Source organism: Clupea harengus, chromosome 1 (assembly GCF_900700415.2).
Source record: "Clupea harengus chromosome 1, Ch_v2.0.2, whole genome shotgun sequence".
NCBI classification, from domain to species: domain Eukaryota; kingdom Metazoa; phylum Chordata; class Actinopteri; order Clupeiformes; family Clupeidae; genus Clupea; species Clupea harengus.
The window spans coordinates 25,041,319-25,059,655 of record NC_045152.1 but is presented as its reverse complement, the minus strand read 5'-3'; the positions used below and the strand labels follow the sequence as shown (position 1 = coordinate 25,059,655).

General features: G+C 49.6%; 1 protein-coding gene across 5 annotated transcripts in view; it reads right to left on the bottom strand.

The window, feature by feature from the left end:
• The window catches only part of baiap2a (BAR/IMD domain containing adaptor protein 2a), a 46,869-nt gene that overhangs the window by 11,017 nt on the left and 17,515 nt on the right, over window positions 1–18,337 (bottom strand). For 4 of the 5 annotated variants that reach the window (XM_031573144.2, XM_031573135.2, XM_031573154.2 and 1 more), the window contains exons 4-10: window positions 13,488–13,499; window positions 12,743–12,804; window positions 12,340–12,411; window positions 9,781–9,918; window positions 3,581–3,733; window positions 1,920–2,162; window positions 166–382 (exon numbers count right to left, since the gene is read on the bottom strand). In XM_031573144.2, the coding sequence (XP_031429004.1) occupies window positions 166–382; window positions 1,920–2,162; window positions 3,581–3,733; window positions 9,781–9,918; window positions 12,340–12,411; window positions 12,743–12,804; window positions 13,488–13,499 (897 nt within the window). The remainder of the gene's footprint in view (window positions 1–165; window positions 383–1,919; window positions 2,163–3,580; window positions 3,734–9,780; window positions 9,919–12,339; window positions 12,412–12,742; window positions 12,805–13,487; window positions 13,500–18,337) is intronic. The other variant, XM_031573139.2, reaches the window with a different exon arrangement.

Genomic DNA, 18,337 nt, shown 5'->3' with positions numbered 1-18,337 from the left:
CTGCCTCTGGTGGACAAACGTAGTACTTTCCCCAATAACAGTCATGTTGAGCAGTGGTCTCCACTAGGCTCTGTGACTAACTGTGATCATTCGGTAAGGCAAAGCAGTCTGGAGGCCAGGGCGGGGGGCGGGGGGGTGGGGTGGGGTGGTGCTGAGAGCTCTTACCCACTGAGGTCTTGTTCTTGGCAGGGGCAGGCCGGCGGACGGGCAGGGTGTTGGAGTAGACGTCGCTGACCTGCCTCTGTGGTGGCTGCTGGGCCTGGGCCGGAGGCTGGGGAGACGGGGGACGAACCTGGGACATCCCACCCTCCCCCCAGAACTCCTCTCCAGGCACCCCTGTTGTGCCGTTCACCATGGACATGCCATCCGGACCCATCAACCTCTGTGGACACACACACACACACATAAACAAACATACAGGACACACACACATACCCTTATTATACAGTACAGCAATAATCTCTACAATTCAATATACGATACACCATTCCCTCGATCTATCCAAAATAGATAACTAAAGTGCAATATCACTTCATGTACGCACACATATAGCATTTGGATTAAGGTCCCACAGACACAGATGAACTTATTATATACAATAGCGATGCCCTCACCAGCCTATTCTCTGAAATATATAGGATACTCCATGCTCTCTCTTCTCTTCAATTACATAACTTAAAGGGCAACATCAGTTCGTACACACACACACACACACACACACACACACACACCGTCAAATGTAGTTGAAACACACTATGTTGGCCACACTCATAATGCATGAGCACGGCTGTGGTAAACAGCACTACAGTAACTAATAACTGCAGACAGGTTTGAACCAGTTCTCTGGGCTCAGCACTGGGACAAGCTCTTTAGTGTAAGTGTATTACTGGGGAGACGAGAAGTGAATGAGCGCAAATTGGACCTGGAGAATGCCTCCATTGTGACTTGGAGCAGCGTGCATATTGAAATTCTAATAATGCTACTCTGAGCCCGACATGCTCCACAATAGCTGGCTGCTGCCTGTGGAGCGCGCCGATGAGGCATTGACTCATCGCGCGCGGCGGCGGCGCTAACGCTGCAGTATGGAAATACTCGCTTGTTTTTCTTTCCACTCGTGAGGATGAAACGCACATCATCAACACACGTGGCAGGTTTAACACCTTAAGACTCTTATTCTGCGTTCTGGCCTTTTCTGCAAGGCAAGGAAATGGGAAAACAAACAGGCAAACAAAGAAAAATTTTAATCACACCCACATACACCAACACACACCAACACACACACACACACACACACACCCACCCACACACACACCAACGCACACACACACACACACACACACCAACGCACACACCCACGCATACAAACAGCCTCAGCAAATGGGCAGGGATAATGCAATGTGATGGGTGCTCGTACCCAAATGCTTAATTCATCAAAAAAATATGCTGATAGGCTGGTGCTGAGGAAACCCATTTTTCTACCCGCACCTCTTTGAAAGGCAGGCAGATGCAAACCATTTTATTCACGTTTATTTTATTCCAGTGCTGCTGTTTAGTCTAAAGAGAGATTTAGAACTAGGATTTGTATAATGACTCAAATATGTGCATCTAAGCTGTTCCTGGAGTCTTTAATCTATAACCTCAGAAACGCAAGGGCCTTAATAGACATCAGCACTGTAACAACACCACGTACTAAACACACACACACACAAAAAAACACACATTAACACCTGGAAATTGTGGTATAATGCTCAGGACATTTCCACTTACAAACCTTCTTAACTGACTTGCAATACAATAAACACATCCATTTCATCAACACATGCCCCTTCATATCCGTACTGCTGCTGTCAAAGTTGCCATAGATTAACACACTGGGACAGATCCTCCTAAGATGCTCTGTTCCACACTGAATCACTCACCCCTGCTCCTAGGCCGCTCCCCATCAGGGCGGCCAGCTCCGGAGCCATGGGCAGAGGCTGGGCTCCAGGGATGGGGTCGGAGATGACCAGGTTGCCCTTGGAGGAGTGCAAGGGGCTGTGGACCAGGGTGCCTGAGACGGAGCCCATCTGCTGGCACAGGAGCATGGCTCTGTCGGGGAGCTTGTTGGGGTCGGCGCAGGACTGCTGCCATACTGGGATCTTCTGGGTAAGCAGGTCTTTGCCCTGCCGAGAGAGGAAGAGCATGAGGAAGAACATTCCAGAAGCAATCAGGTAAAGTACAAACAGCAACGTAGCGTTACGCTACAATTGGGTTGTCACACCACTTAGGATAGAGTATATAAACAAATCGTTCAGTGTTTATGCATAGCTTGGCAAATGCAGTGTTTCATTTAATATAATCAGTCCATATTACTACTTCTCAACAGCTAACAACCATAGGTATGTGTATTGTTTTGGTTAGTCTTTTCTGAGCATTGTGTAGTTCTGTGTGAGAATGGTAAAGTTCCTTGTGTTGTGTGTGAGAATGGTGAAGTTCCTTGTGTTCTGTGTGAGAATGGTGAAGTTCCTTGTGTTCTGTGTGAGAATGGTGAAGTTCCTTGTGTTCTGTGTGAGAATGGTGAAGTTCCTTGTGTTCTGTGTGAGAATGGTGAAGTTCCTTGTAGGCTGCCTGTACCAGGCCTGCTGTGTAGGAGTGTGGGCCTAGAGGCTGCGTCTCTGCCCAAATACACAACCCGCCCACTCCTACAGGTGACTCACAATCTCTCTCTCTCTCTGCGCGTGTCTCTGTGTTAGTGTGTGTGTGTGCGTGCGTGCGTGTGTATGTGTGTAGGGATGCTTCCACATGCAGCACACACACACACACACACACACACACATCCAGTCCATCCACACAGTGAGAGAGCACTTGAGCATGGCCCTGGTGAACCCTTCCCACGCACACACGCCCCCGTGCAGATTAGCTGCTGGACTGCGTGTTCTTGAAAAAAGGATGGATGGACTCTTTCTCTCTCCCTCTCTCCCTTTTTCTCTCTCTTCTCATCACATCCCCTCCCTCTCAGTCAGCCTCTCAGCTGCTACACACACACACACACACACACACACACACACACACACACACACACACACGCACGCACGCACGCACGCACGCACGCACGCACGCACGCACGCACTGAATCAGTCCCAGACAAAAGGATAGCAAATGGTGAGAAAAGAGAAAAATCTAGAAAATCACACCATTACCTCCTACCATCATAGCAGTTTTTGTGTTTGTTTTCATACGACAGTGTAGTTCTAACTGACAAAAGACTTCATGGAAACAAATTGCAAACACGGGCCAATTTTGTGAGAATTTGTAGACATTTACAACATTTTATAATTGATGATTAAATCCCTGAGCTTAATTAGTGAAAAACGGAATAGTAAAAATGTAATTCTTTCAAATTGAGAACTAAGCTCATGTTAATTGCCAATTGTCAGTGATACGGTGTTCTCATTTTAAGATGTTTACAGTAGGTAAAATAGCCACCGTAGCATACTGATACATTTAGGTGCATCATCTGCAGTATGTGCTTCATTTAAGTGGCTTTCCACGGAGGCAGCCAAAGCATGCCCCATCTGTGTCCGGTCTCAGAGACACTCACCTTGCCATGGTAGGCACTGCTGTTCTTGGCCACGGCACACTGTCTGTCCACCAGGAAGCAGTACCTCCTCCTCTCCTCCGACAGCGCTGTCTTATAGCCGTCGGCGATGAAGGTGTCCAGGTCACTCTGCTTGCTGCTGATGGTCTCCACATACTGTTGAAAAAAAGAAAAAACAAAAGGATGTGTATGGGCAGAAAGTTTCCCTTTCAGTCTGGATGATGTGTCAGGTCTTATCATCTAACAAGTCATCACAACTGTGCCACAACCCAAGGACTCACAAATGAAAATATGCTCTCAAGTGCAGAAAAGTTCAATTGGACCCAAATCAGACTTCCTGCCAGCCACTTCCTCAGGTATTTAGGGAATACGCAGGTTGGAAATGCCAGCCACAAACGGAGGCCGGAGAATGAGGTCAAATGCAAAGTGCTTCATGTGTGTTTGTGTAGTGTGCAATTCGGCCTCATCCCCCTCCTCCTCCTCTTCCTCCCCCCCATCCCTTTATCTCTCTCGTTCATTTGCGTCTGATGAGACCCTCGCCGCATGGCGGTCTCTTTCAGTGGGGAGCCCCTCATCACTGACGGAAATGTCATCGCCGTCTGCAAAACGTATTATCGCCGCACGTTTCCAGGTGCTTCCGCACTCTAATGGAATGTACCTATACATGGACTCCCAGTGTACTAGGTGGCCACAATCACCGGTCCCCCCGCCCCATCATACTGCAGTGGCTGAGCTCATCACCCCTGGTGATGGATGCGCGCGTTTTAATGAGCGGGGCACCGCCATCTCTACAGACCCCGATCGATGCCAGTGCTCGGCTCGCTGCCCTAGGCCCCTTAACGATCTCCTCCTGGGAAAGGACAGAAATCCTCCAGACGTGATTCAGCCAAATACTTAACATCTGTAGATCAGCGATATGAGCGATCAGGTTTGCAGCTTTGTGCCGAGATGGAGGCCGGGAAGGGCCCGGTCGGGGACGGAGGGGTTTTTTGAGGACACTGGTTAGAAGGGATCAGCGCTGGGAGAGGCGCCCAGCCACCCCCACTGGGCTAATCATCGCCACGGGCCGGGAGGGAGGGAGGGAGGGAGGCTGCCCGCTGGGCTGGGTGCCTGGAGGGGCCCTTAAACCCGCTCCTTTAATCCAGACAATGACCCAACTGTGACGGTCAAACCGTTTTGGAACCATCATTCCTGGCTTGCTCTGGTGAGGGGTGCCTGAACTCTTGTTTGGTACTGTGACACCACCACGGCATAAATGAGTCACACTCGGATATTCAATTAACGTGTTTAATTAAAACCCCTCACCATCAGGCACGGCGATGTGCTAACCGCCTGTACTGACCGCTTCAGTAGAGAGAGACATAACGCATTGCTTCAGGGTTTCATTTTTGCACTGGTCTACTTAGAGTGTGTGACACATGCACAGTGCAGAGTATCCGGTAAGAACACTACAGCTGGCCTAGTTTGGCCTGACCCGTGTCAGGTGCATGGTTTGACCACTAGTTGGCACCACATTCCTTCTCATCGCCTTGTACAGAGAGAGAAAGAGAAAGAAAGAGAAAGAGAGAGAGAGAGAGAGAGAGAGAGAGAGAGAGAGAGAGAGAGAGAGAGAGAGAGAGAGAGAGAGAGAGAAGCATTAAGATTTATTGGCAGAGTTAGAGCTCATAAGAAACAATCCAGCGGGGAACAAACAATAAGACTGGGCTAGAGGAGTCCGTCCACTCGTACAGCAGGTACTGTTTTACAGATTTAATGTGGGTGATTATGACGCAATCATTTGGTCTGAACCAGGATTGACCACATGCCTGTACAACATAAGCACCTTTAGTCAGAATGGCTACAGTTCACTGGTTATTTCCCCATTCTTTTCACAGGTAACCTTAGATGGTGTCAGAGCTACAGGGGAACCAGCGAGGGAAAGCGCTTAGGGAGCTCAAAAGTAGGGCAAAGAAGGACACACAGACACAGCCAGTATGAGCTCAGAGTCTTTTGCCATTTTTCTTCCTTTCCCGTGCCCCTGTTTCCTGAAGAACATGTTATAGATAGATGTACACAATGAGTCATGTAGCACACCATTCCACTGAGGGAGGGAGAGCGAGAGAGAGAGAGAAAGAAAGAGAGCGAGAGAGAGAGAAAGAGAGGGAGGCATTCAGAATGAACAGAGTGTGAGAATTCTGATGTACCGAACTGTGTGAGGCCATTGGAAACAGTCTCGGCATCTGTGCCGACATGCTGAGACTGGCAATCACAGTGTGGAGTGATGGATAGCCTGACAGACTCATAGTCCCAATGCCCCCCCCCCACCCCCCCACCCCACACGCACACACACACGCACGGAAATGACAACTACTCAAGAACAGGGAGAAAGTCCATGATGCAGAGCCAGTCTAGCAATGAGTGAGTAGTGAGAGGAGACCCAGGCGCACAAGATCACAAGTGCACTCTCCACTGTGAAGCACCACCCGCCCACGGACAGCAGCTCACTGGACCAGAGTTGCTCAACCAGTCAATCAGGCGCTCGGGTCAGGCCGTTTGGTCCGTCCCCTCACCCACCTGTGACACACGCGACACAATTCTCACACACCGAAAAGGTCGCGGTGAAATCAAAGATCCAGTAGTGGGGCCAGCTGAAACACGGCGTCATTGTTGTGGTTGCGTCATCGCGGGCCCTCGCCGGAGCGGAGGTATTCCTTACAGGACCCACCACTGCCTACTCTCATTACCTCCGGCCTCACTTCAATTAACACAGGCCGCCAAGGCCCCTTTTCCCAGCGAGTATTGCGCGTGTGTGTGTGCGTGTGTGTGCGTGTGTGTGTGTGTGTGTGTGTGTGTGTGTGTGCGTGTGTGTGTTTGGTCCCCACTGAGGCTTGCACACGGTGGGTGGTTATGTAACACAGAGAGGCCTAGGGTGGAGCTGCAGCCACACCTTAGTGAAATAGCCAGCGGTGGTTTGGCACGTGCTGGAGCTGACAGGCGCACGGAAAAGGGAAAAACAGCGAGGCCGGGGGTGGAGGTGGGGGTATGGTTGGGGTTGGAGGGTGGAGGGTGGAGGGGGTGCAGAGGACGGCTGTGCTGCTGGTGGCCCCCTGCTGGGACTTCCTCCTGTGAGGGCCGGCTGACGCTAGGTGTTGCTTAGGTCTGCTGTTCTCTCCTTTTTTTTCCCGGCATCAGCAATGTTTCACTCCGCTGTAATGCGTGCCGCTGAAACCAAACGAAACTGACGTGTGTGTCGTGTGACGCAGTGATGCGCTGCACAGCGGTCTCTCCCCGAGGTGCCGACGTGGCTCCAAGCCACAACACCGAGCGCCTCCAGAGAATCCCGGAAACGCCACAGCAAACATTTTGTGTGGAGCACTCGGGCAGAACCTGTTATTTTTGTCTATGTCTGTTATTGTCCGTGTGTGTGTGTGTGTGTGTGTGTGTGTGTGTGTGTGTGTGTGTGTAGGTAGGTGTGTGTAGGTGTGTGTGTCTGGTAATGTGAGCCTAATCATGCACTCAATCCACGTCCCTCGGCCCCAATAAACTGCTGAGTCCTAATTTTTGCGATTGTTTCATTTAAACCCTCCTGAGCGTGCAGCATTATTTCTCCACGCCTGCGGTACGAGTTGAGCAGACCTCACGCCATTCCTTTAAAACCCGCCCTCCAAACACGGAGCCCACTTCGGCCAAACTCATGCTGCTCTGGGCCATGAGCTGCCTTTTAAGGCTACTTCTCAGAGGTCATGAGCTGCCTTTTAAGGCCACTTCTCAGAGGTCATGAGCTGCCTTTTAAGGCCACTTCTCAGAGGTCATGAGCTGCCTTTTAAGGCCACTTCTCAGAAGTCATGAGCTGCCTTTTAAGGCCACTTCTCAGAGGCCATGTGGACTGCCAGACAAAACTGCAGGTTTATCTTCAGGAAGCACTCCCACCCCCACTCCCACCCCCCGCTGCACCTTCGACCACTCCAATGAACTAAATAATTAGCTAATTAGCATCTTCAGGGGAGGCTTTAACGATTAATGATTTCACAGACAGTGGGGGGTAAAAAAATAAATAAATAAGGACAACTATAAAGAGAGAGAGAGAGAGAGAGAGGAGGGAGAGGAATGGAGGAGCATGGTGTGGAACAGCGGGATGGAGGGTGAGGGACGATAAAAAAGGAAGAGGAAGGGGAGGCGAGGACTAGATGAGAAGGAAAAGATATGGGCTTCCTTTTCATGCGCTATCCTTTTACTGGCCTGCTATATGTGGGCTCCCACGAGGCTGGCGGTGGAGAAGACAAACACGACCCGCTAGGTTCTTCTCCCGTGTCAACACTAGCCCTGTCCCCACCCCCACGTCCCCTCAGTGGGTATGCACTCAAGGCTTACCACTGAGACATTTAAAGCTTCATGTATAGAATGTGTGTGTGTGTGTGTGTGTGTGTGTGTGTGTGTGTGTGTGTGTGTGGTCTGGGCCTTTATGATCCTAAAGAGGTCTGGGTAGAAAAAGATTATTCTCTTTCCTGTGCAGTTCTCGACCCCCACGCTTCAGATGTTTCCATTCAGCTGATACGGGCAGGAAAAAAAACAAACTAAATCCCAGCCCATCTCACACCTCCCCCCACCCCACCCCCTGAAATTCCCCATTCCTCTACGGGTGTTTGCAGTGGGGTGACCAAGGTGAGGGCAGATGAAAATGTTTACCAGCGTGCAGCTGTGTCCACTAGGCAAAGAAATGGCTTTGTATCCACTGATTGGCCAAATACAGGTGCCCTCTTGGCCACTTGCTCTGGCGCATCCTGCCAAGAGATTCAGTGGCGTTCAGTTGCTGCTTTCAGAATCTGATCCATAGCAGCCAGAGGCCATTTGGCAGGAGATGGGGTTTGTTACTCAACTCCACACCACACCACACCCATATTGAACGGTTCGAGCTTAGATCAACACATCAGGCTGACACCTCACTGCACCCTCCCCTGGGATGAGATCGTCAGGACAGGGAAGTGTAAGCTGTACAGTGTACACACACACATACTTTCCATGACTAACTCTTACTGCAAAAAGTGGTTTTGTCCAACAGTACACTGTTAGAGAAATGCACACACACACACACACACACACACACACACACAAATTAGCAACCTTCCTTCATAGTATTACACAGCCCAGCAGATACCAGAGAGCATCAGACACACAGCCATGAGGGGTCAAGCTGTGTGTGAGAGGGGGGCTGGCCAGGTGAGTGAGGAGCAGTGTGTCACAGGCAGTGGAGTGCCAAAGCCCCGCCAAAACCCCTGGAGGCCCATGACTGAACACCGCGGCGGCAGGGTGGAGTCAGAGTGGAGTCAGGCTCGCGGCCATTGATCTCCGGCAGGGAGAGGCCTGTGAAAGCACTACTGTGACCCACCTCTAACACAGTTACATGCGTGGGAGAACAAGCTACCGGCCCCCCACCGCCCCACACCCCCAATCACACACCATACATATACACACACACACACACACACACACACAAACACAAACACAGTCTCTCCCCCGCAGCTGAAACCTGTCAGAGAGTGTGTCAGTGAAGCCCTCTGTGTAAACAGCCGCTCACCACTCACCTGCATTCCAGAGGGAATAGAGGGGGGGAAAAAAAATCACTGTGTGTGTGTGGGTGTGGGTGTGGGTGTGGGGGTGTGTGGGTGTGGGTGTGTGTGTGTGGGTGTGGGTGTGGGTGTGGGGGTGTGTGGGTGTGCTTGGACCTTAAACATATCTTCGAGATCTGCTGAAGGCTAGCTCTTCATCTTCGTGTGTGTGTGTGTGTGTGTGTGTGTGTGTGTGCAGTACTCACCCACCTACTGTGTGCATTCATTCTGCTGGATAGTCAGTATACATCACTACAGCCCACTGTAAAATAAGCACCCACCCATCAACACACCATGAAGCTCACATCCCCCATACACAGGGAGGTTATCTCTGGCCACCCAGAGCCAAGACCACCCTCACACTCATACATCACCGCCTCCCACTCCACCGGGCTCAAGAGGCTGCCAGGCAAAGAGAACCAACATGGTGGTTCTATAGATTACACCACTGGGGACTCCCAGCTCTGTATAGTTAGCTCCTTCCCTGCTCTTGATCTGAGCCCATCTGATGCAGTATCCAATGTTTATGGTCATCTGAAATCTGCTGTGAGTGATTGCACGTTGTGAGTAACAGTCTAAAATGGTTCCTCCCCAGCATTGGACCACACTGGGACTTACCTGGAGTTCCTTCTCGCCGTACTTGGAGGGGTTCTTGCTGCCCTGGCTCTTCCTGCGGAGCTTCTTCAGCTCAGCCTGACACTTCTCCAGACTCTCGCCTTTGCTCTTGTGCTCCATCTGGTATTTCTTCAGCGCCGCCTACAAGCCATTGGAGAGACACAAGTGAATAAGTGACCACAGACTGACTGACCACACCACTCCACCTTAAAGGGACACTGATTAATGCACTTGAGATGAGCACCTCATTCTTTTAAAAAGCACCAAGAGGGTCTTCGGAGTGAGAGACAGAATATTTTAAACTAATGATACTTCTCTGACTCATATAACAATGCAGTGTGTGTGAAGAAATTGCTTGTACCTTAGGAAAATGGAGCAAATCATTGTTTTTCAGAAACAATCTGCTAAACCGTGACTGGACCCTGAGATCACTTTGAACAAAACATTTCTTAATATGGCCCCAGAAGCCTCTCAATCCCCATCCATGGCACTTGTTGCTTCTATTCATTAATTCTAATCATATGGGCTTAACCAAACCCCAGCTAAATTTGATCTGCATATTTCCTAATTGTAATAACTTGATCTGGGGCACAGTTTACAGGCAGAAAAGAAATCAGACATGTTAAGCCTCTGCATTTCTGTGCGACTTAACGGATCTACCTAAATGACCCAATTACCACATCATAATTAACCCCCGAGCTGGAGCGAACAACAGCCCACTCTGAAGAGAGTGTGGAAAGGAGCGCTAAAGGGCATCCGCACGGATCTGAAGCATACGGAGGCTGTGACACTACAAGCCACGCAGGGCCAAGGGGCACAGAGCAGAGATGAAGGGGGTGGGTTGGTGGATGGGCTCACATAATGCGTGGTGATTTCCCGCTCGCACAGTGCACCTGCTATTCACATTGTCTGAGACCACAAGCACAGGGGTTTCAAACGCGTGGCGCTTTTGGAAGCTTTTGAAGCCACCAACTATAAGCTGGGCAGCCTCAGTCTCTGTCTAACCTCCGACAAGCTGCAACTTAAGACTCGAACGCGAGCGTACGTACGTACGTACGAGCAGCTTGGCCTGTCCGAGCAGAAAGCTTTGCAAGGCGAGGCTTGCGGCCCGGGACTGGCATCTGTGGGCGATCGAGAGCAGCGTCCAGAGCCCTTGACCGGGTGTGCTTCTGTCAGCCGATCTGAGGAGGCACGCCTTGGAAAAGGCCACTATGTGGTCGGTTGTGCTAAAATGTCTCCATCTATTCATCTGTCTTTTGTTCTTTTTGCTCTTGCGAAATGACTGATGGATTAATAATTCAGAGCACACACAGTAAAGACGATTGCCGCTCATAACCGGAGTGATTTTTCAGGGGAATTCATTCATTTTAAATGCGAAGCAATTTAACTTCAGAGTGTTGGCAAAATGTAACTGTGCCTGAGGGGGGGGGGCTCTGCTGTGAGGAGCAGCCACAACGCAATTTCATGTTATGACTTCAGATCCGTTTCCTGATGGTTTTTACAGGGCAGATTTCCCCAACCATTCTGGGGACATGGCAAAGTCATGAAACAGTCAAACATAAGAGAAAAATAAATCATTAAAAACCCTCTCATCAGCACATACACAGTCCCTTACGAAGACTGACTCCATTACTTAGTGCTGTGCCCTGGAGGACACCCGGAGCCATAGCTTGCTTTAGTGATCACCCAGTCAGCAGTAACCAGCACCAACACCAGCACCAACACCAACACCAGAAGAGCACCAACACCAACACCAGAAGAGCACCAACACCAACACCAGAAGAGCACCAACACCAACACCAGCACCAACACTAACACTAACACTAACACTAACACTAACACTAACACTAGCACCAACACCAGCACCAGCACCAGAAGAGCACCAGCACCAGCACCAGCACCAGCACCAGAAGAGCACCAGCGCCAGCACCAGCACCAGCCGCTCTGAGGGCACGACTCCCTTCCATCTTTTGAGACCAAGCTATGCAGCTCTATGGCAGCCCACTCACTTTACAGATATAACTGCCATATATGCTCCTCAATACCCTTCACTCTCATAGCATGGCGGCGCTGCGCTCTCTCCGGTTTGTGCGTGCAAGTGTATGGTCCCCCCTCGTGTATTTTGAAGTCAGTTTACTTCCATTTCCAGGTGTCTCTGCAGCACATTAAGGCTGATGATGGGAAGGAGGGCTTCGGGGAGCTCAGTGGTAAAAGCGTTTTAAAATGTGTGAGCCAAGCTGACAATCACACACAGTGTGCAAGGACTAATGGATGTTTGGGAAATCTAGCTGCTCAGCTACTCTCATGCTCACAGCTTCTGTTGCCAGGGGGAACAAACAATCAAATGAAAAGAGCAAGCTGGATACGTGTGTGTGAATGCTGAACGCCTCGGAGAGCAAGGGAAGACGGCACTGAACACTGTTATACAGCAAAGGCTGGGTTTGGGGATTCAGATAAGACTTCTTCTACTGACTAAACCTCCTGTGCTTTGATGTGGTGGGCAGTGCAGTGCTGCGGGTGAAGCATGTAGCTGAGAAACTGAAGGCGAAAGAGAAGACTTACGGTCAGGTATCTGGCATCCAGGTCCGTCTTCTTCTCCAGCTCTGAGAGTAACTCATTATGGAAGGACTTTAACTGAGGAGAGACAGAAAAAAGAGGTACAGTACAGCTACTGATTTACCACCAAAACACTACATTTACACACACAGAGACAGACAGCCAGTAAGACACACGCACACACACACACACACACACACACACACACACACACAGACACACATACACACACACACAGACGACAAACTTAATTTAATTTGCCTACACGGTGGTGTCTGGATTTGAACAGACCCGCTGGTAGCCCACACTCCGGGTCAGGGTTTTAATTTGATCCACCCGAGCGCTCACCTACACCTGCCCTCACACGGCCCATCCATCACCCAGCAGGGGAGCAAGAGGAAGCACCTACCATCTCCTCCAGCTGCACCTGGATCTGTCTGTGGACCTCCGCCATCTGGAAGAGCACATCCCCTGGAGGAGAGAGGAGAAATATCCGTACATCAGTCCCGCGGAGGAAGGAGAAGAGGGTGAGAGAGGGGGAGGGAGGGAGAGAGGGAAGATGAGAAATGAGGGGAAGGGAGAGGGAGTCAGACAGCCTCTGAAGAGATTCCGGTGCACAGGGAGGACCATGCAGAACACACATACACAAGACAAGACAAATACACAGGTACACCCAAGAAACAAACAAAAAACAAACAAACAAAACAAACAAACACAGGGAACAGGCCAATAGAGAAGACCAGATGGAAAGGTCATGGCGTGTCAACAAAAGACAGGGATAAACACAGACAGACCTTAAACCAAAATGAAAACAGATACAGACGGATACATCACACAAAATGCCAGGGAGAAAAGTAAAATACAGAGGAAAATGGAGAAAAACAGAATCATACCAGACAAAAATAACTAGATTTAACAGGTTTACAAACATTACTATCGCTCCAGTTTGCAATTGGTTTCTTTTGGTTTTTGAACTGAAGACAGAACTAAAAAAAAAAAAACACTTAAAAAACTAAAAGAAAAGAATGAGTCAGAAACTCAGAACAAGAAAAAAAGAAAAGGTAAAAAAACTGAAAATGGTAAGATGAAACAAAAGGGGTAGCCATGCAACCAGAGAATGTCATGGCGTTTTTTTAGCTTTGGGGTATACCTACACGCTGCCTCTCCTGAATATGCATTGCATTGTAAAGAAAAAGAACACAACATAGATCTTGATTGAGCAAAGGACACAGGTTGGGGGTGAGGTGGGGGCAGCAAATCCAGAGAGAGGCAGAGGAAGGAAGGGAGGAAGGAAAACACAGAGGAGGGAGAATAGGAGGCACACAGAATAATGACAGAGACACACACACACACACACAACGCTTCAACCGGATTGGCTAATAGCAACCGGTGTGATCTGACTTCTCAGCTCCCCCTTCACCCCCATCCTCACATAGAGGATGTTATGAGACCGTAGGGATTTCCTAATGAAGGGGTAGCACATTCAGTTAGATCCTGGAGACTACAGAGGTTCTGCCAGTTAGACAGTAATGGAGCGCTCCCACATATGGAATCTGCTGAGGCCTGCGTACCTGCCAAAGGTCTTACTAAAGAGGTACCCTGACAGGTACGCATTTCTGCTGATAGGCGTGCGATGTAAACGGCTATGCGCGCCCGCCCGCACACACACACACACTCAATCGAGGAAGGTATTCCATTGGCCCACTTACTCTATTTGAAATGATGACAGAAACAGGGAAATTATATAACATAGTCTCATGCAGCAGCTCCATAGCCAACGGTACAGCTATAGCATCACTTAAGGTGCCTGGGCAGCTGGCGCTTGGAAGCTTAAGCAATATTAACACTGCAGACTCTTTTGTATCTTTCATACAGGCATTAGCTGACCAAAACAGCAAAACACCACAAACTGTACTGTAACGCTGCAACATCGGGGACTTATGGCTTGAGAACGAGGCCGACATTATCCCCATTCCTTTACAGAGGTGCCATCTCAGGCGAAGGAGGAAAGAAAGAAGAAAAGGAAGGAAGAAAAAAAAAAAACAACAACAACAAGACAACAACTTAAAATTAGGCCAGCCCTCTCTGTCAGCTCTCAGCAGGCCAGCTAAGCCTATTAAAACTAATCGGGCCTGATCACAACCCCGGAGGCTTAGCAGCCACCACGTTCTGTTGCCTGCTCTTAATGGCTCTGTCAATTAGCAGCATTCAGAGTCGTGCCCTGCCAAAGCTCCTCAAGCCAAAAATATAGAAGACAATAAAGGGGTTCTCGGTTTAAAACAAAAATAAAAAAAAATCTTTTTTAGTTTGAGTTCCTTAACTTTCCCTCTTCAAAAGATTTCAGGCAGCTGACGTCATTGGCTGACTCAAACTCTAGATTTTGGAGGCTGGCCTGTTTTTTGTTTATTTTAATTGAAGCTCCTTGGAGATTTGTTGTGGATACAGAAACCAATAAATAGCACAGAGAAATAATGCAGCTGTTCTTCCTGGATGTCACCATGTTGCACATTCAGACTTGAGCCATGCGAACACAAACACACTCTCTCGCTCTGAGGTATGAGTCAGATGAAGGCCACACCCTGCCAACCTAATCCACAATCCACAACAGTGGAGCTGCGTCAACCTGCCAGAGCATTCAGGTGAGACATCACCTGCAGCAATGCATGCCTGTGCACGCGCACGTGTGTGTGTGTGTGTGTGTGTGTGTGTGTGTGTGTGTGTGTGTGTGTGTGTGTGTGTGTGTGTGTGTGAGAGAGAGAGAGAGTGTGAGTGAGTGAGGGAGGGAGGGAGTGTGTGGGCGTGTGTGTGTGTGTGTGTGTGTGTCCAAACACATGAAAGAAATTCATGAATGGCAGTCAACAAGACCAACCAGTCTGGAAGGAGGAAGAGACAGCAGTAAGAAGAAAGATAGGGAGAAAAAAACAAAGAGAGAGAGAGAGAGCGCGAGATGGGGAGAAAGAGAGAGAGAGAGAGAGAGAGAGAGAGAAAGAGAAACAGGGCGAGAGACTGAGAGACTGACTTAGAAGACGCGACTGACAGAAAGACAGACAAGGGAGAAAAGGGAAGAGAGTGAGAGTGAGTGAGTGAATCACCAATGAAGGTCAAATGTGAATTGCTGCGGGTTGTCATGGCAGCAGCAGAATGCCTGTGTAGCTGCCAAAGGATTGCGCTGCTAGAGGCAGCAGCAGCAGCGCCCACATCGCCACACAAAATGGAGGGCGTTGTGTGAGAGAACCACACAGAGCCAGAGTGCCATAGGCCTACTGAGGAGGTGAGAGGAATTCTCCTGTGGTGGTTGGAGGAGAGAGAGAGAGAGAAAGAGAACGAGAGAAAGGGGATGACATCATTCTGCTAGTGATGACCTTGCCTTAGGTCCCACAATGCATTGCAGTGGTGAGCAGGGACTACCGTGTGAAAACTTGCTCTTATCTGATTTGCCATTCCATAACTGTGTGTGTGTGTGTGTGTGTTAGCGTGATAATGGGGCAGAGGCTAATGTGCAACAGACAGGAAATCGCCCCCTTCCTGTGAACTTTTTATATAACAGACACAAATCAGGCAAGAGGACCCATGTGAAAAACGGAGCTATCTGATCCCTAAGGGCGTCTTCTCCATCCCGCACACTGTCCAATTCCTTTCAGTGCTGCGATGTGGTGATGCAGCCGCCAGTAACGCAGCCTATTGAAGTAGAGCTCACACTTTAAAGGGATTCTGTGTGGTCATGCATGTCTGTATGTGCACCTACAGGTAAAACACACACACGTTTGATGTCCTGCCAGGTCAAGCACCTCGGCCTACTGACCTAATAAAGCCTCCAGTGCTCTGGCGTCATGGCCGGGCTCATGTAGGCCAGCTGTACTGAGCTGTACTGTGGCAGGGGAGGAGGTGTGGAGCTCTGCCTCTGCCTGCAGGGGGCAAATGAGGTAGTGTGAGGGAGGGAGCGAGGGAATATAATGTGTGAGAGTGGAGAAACTGAGAGAATGAAGCAATGAAAAAAAAGAAGAGTGTGTGAGAAAGCAAAAGGGGCATGCAGTGCACCAAGCAACCAAGTATGAGAGCGCGAAAGAGAGAGAGAGAGGGATCAGCAGTCCCATCTCGACAGACGACACACAGTGCGAATACACCAATTAAGTCCCAGCCGCCGCCAGGCTTCCACTGCGGCGCTCCGCGTTATTAGTTAAGGTGAGAACGCGCCGTCCACCCCACCGCACAGCACAGCACAGCACAGCACAGCACAGCACAGCACAGCACAGCACAGCACAGCACAGCACAGCACAGCACAGCACAGCACAGCACAGCACAGCACAGCACAGCACAGCACAGCACAGGGCTCAGGGACGCCTGTCCACAGAGGAGACGAGAGACGGGAACCCTCGCATGAGGGAATGTGTGAATGTCATGGAGGCTACCCGCCGCTAATGAGAAAACAGGACTCGCCAGTGAAAATGAGACACTGACAGAATAAAAGCAAAGATGAGAATGCATGTGTTTGTGTTTCCATATGTGTGAATCTATTGGAGTTTGTGTGCGTGTATGTGTGTATTTGTGTATTTGTGTGTGTTTATGCAAGTCTCTCTCTGTGTGTGTGTGTGTGTGTGTGTGTGTGTGTGTGGTATAAATAGGACATCCACAGTCTCTGCTAACTCATAAAAATAAGCCCAGAGAAGGCCTGTGTTTGCCTTCAGTGCCATATGCAGACATGTGGAGAGTTGAGAGGTGGAAACCAAACAGGCTGGAGGTAGGACAGAACATGACCTAAGGGCAGATACGTCTCAGCGCATTCACATATCTCACAGACAGACAGAGGGGGAGGGACACACAGAGATCCAAACGAGAGAGAGAAAAGGGGGGGAAGTGAAGTCTCTTCTTTGGGCATTAGAGAGAGTGAAAGAAAGAAAGAAAGAAAGAAACATGATAACTGTAATTATAAAGAAAAGGCAATTGCTTTGCGTCTCTGAGAGAGGCTAGTGTCTAGGCTAAGTGTCTTTAGCACAGAAAGGGCTGCTAAGCACACCCCACTCTCCCCACACACACACACACACACACACACACACACACACACACACACACACACACACACACACACACACACACACACACACACACACACACACACACACACACACACACACACACACACACACACACTGGCTCTGCTGAACTTCTGCTCTGATAGAGCTGAAACCATCGCTTCTGAAAAATCACTGACACAAGAGCAGCTATTTTGAATGAACAGCACAAAGGTTAGGTGACTACAACGTGGCAGCAGGTTAAATAATTCATCTTTGTTTTTCTGTGTGCCTGCAAGTATGTTTGTGTGTGTGTGTATACACATGTGCATGCATATGTGTGTGTCTGTATCTGTGTGTCAGTGCACACATCTTTTTCCTCTGTCTGCCGACATTGGTGTCTCTCTGTGTGCCTGTTCATGAATATGTGTGTGTGTCCTTGTTGGGAAGTGTATCCGTATGTTTGTGTTAATGTGTGTGCAGGCGCTTGTGTCAATCAGGACTCCTAATCAAACAGAGAAATCAAGGGCAACGGCAGGCGCGCGTGCGCGCGTGTGTGTGTGTGTGTGTCATGGATCTCCCAGCATGCCGCGCGGCTCGCAGAAATAGACCAGGAGAAAAGCAGGGGCCCCTGGGAGCGAGACGCAGGGCTAAGAAAAGAGCCTCCCTGCTCCCGTTCTAACAGGGCCAGGTACGGGAGGAAGAGACTGGAGCACCCGTTCGCACTCTTTCACTCTGCTCCGTCGCTCCTTCTTTCTTTCTTTCTTTCTTTCCTTCCTTCCTTCCTTCCTTCCTTCCTTCCTTCCTTCCTTCCATCCATCCATCCATCCCTCACCTCACTCACTCACCACGGCAACCAGCCCACCAAACTCGACGCCACACCAACCCCACGTCCATTAACCTAGAAAAAGCCTATCCTCGCAAATCCTGCTGCCGTTTTTACCTCAGCCCTCTCATTAGGTGTTAAGAACGACTCCCTTATCAAAACTGTTAGG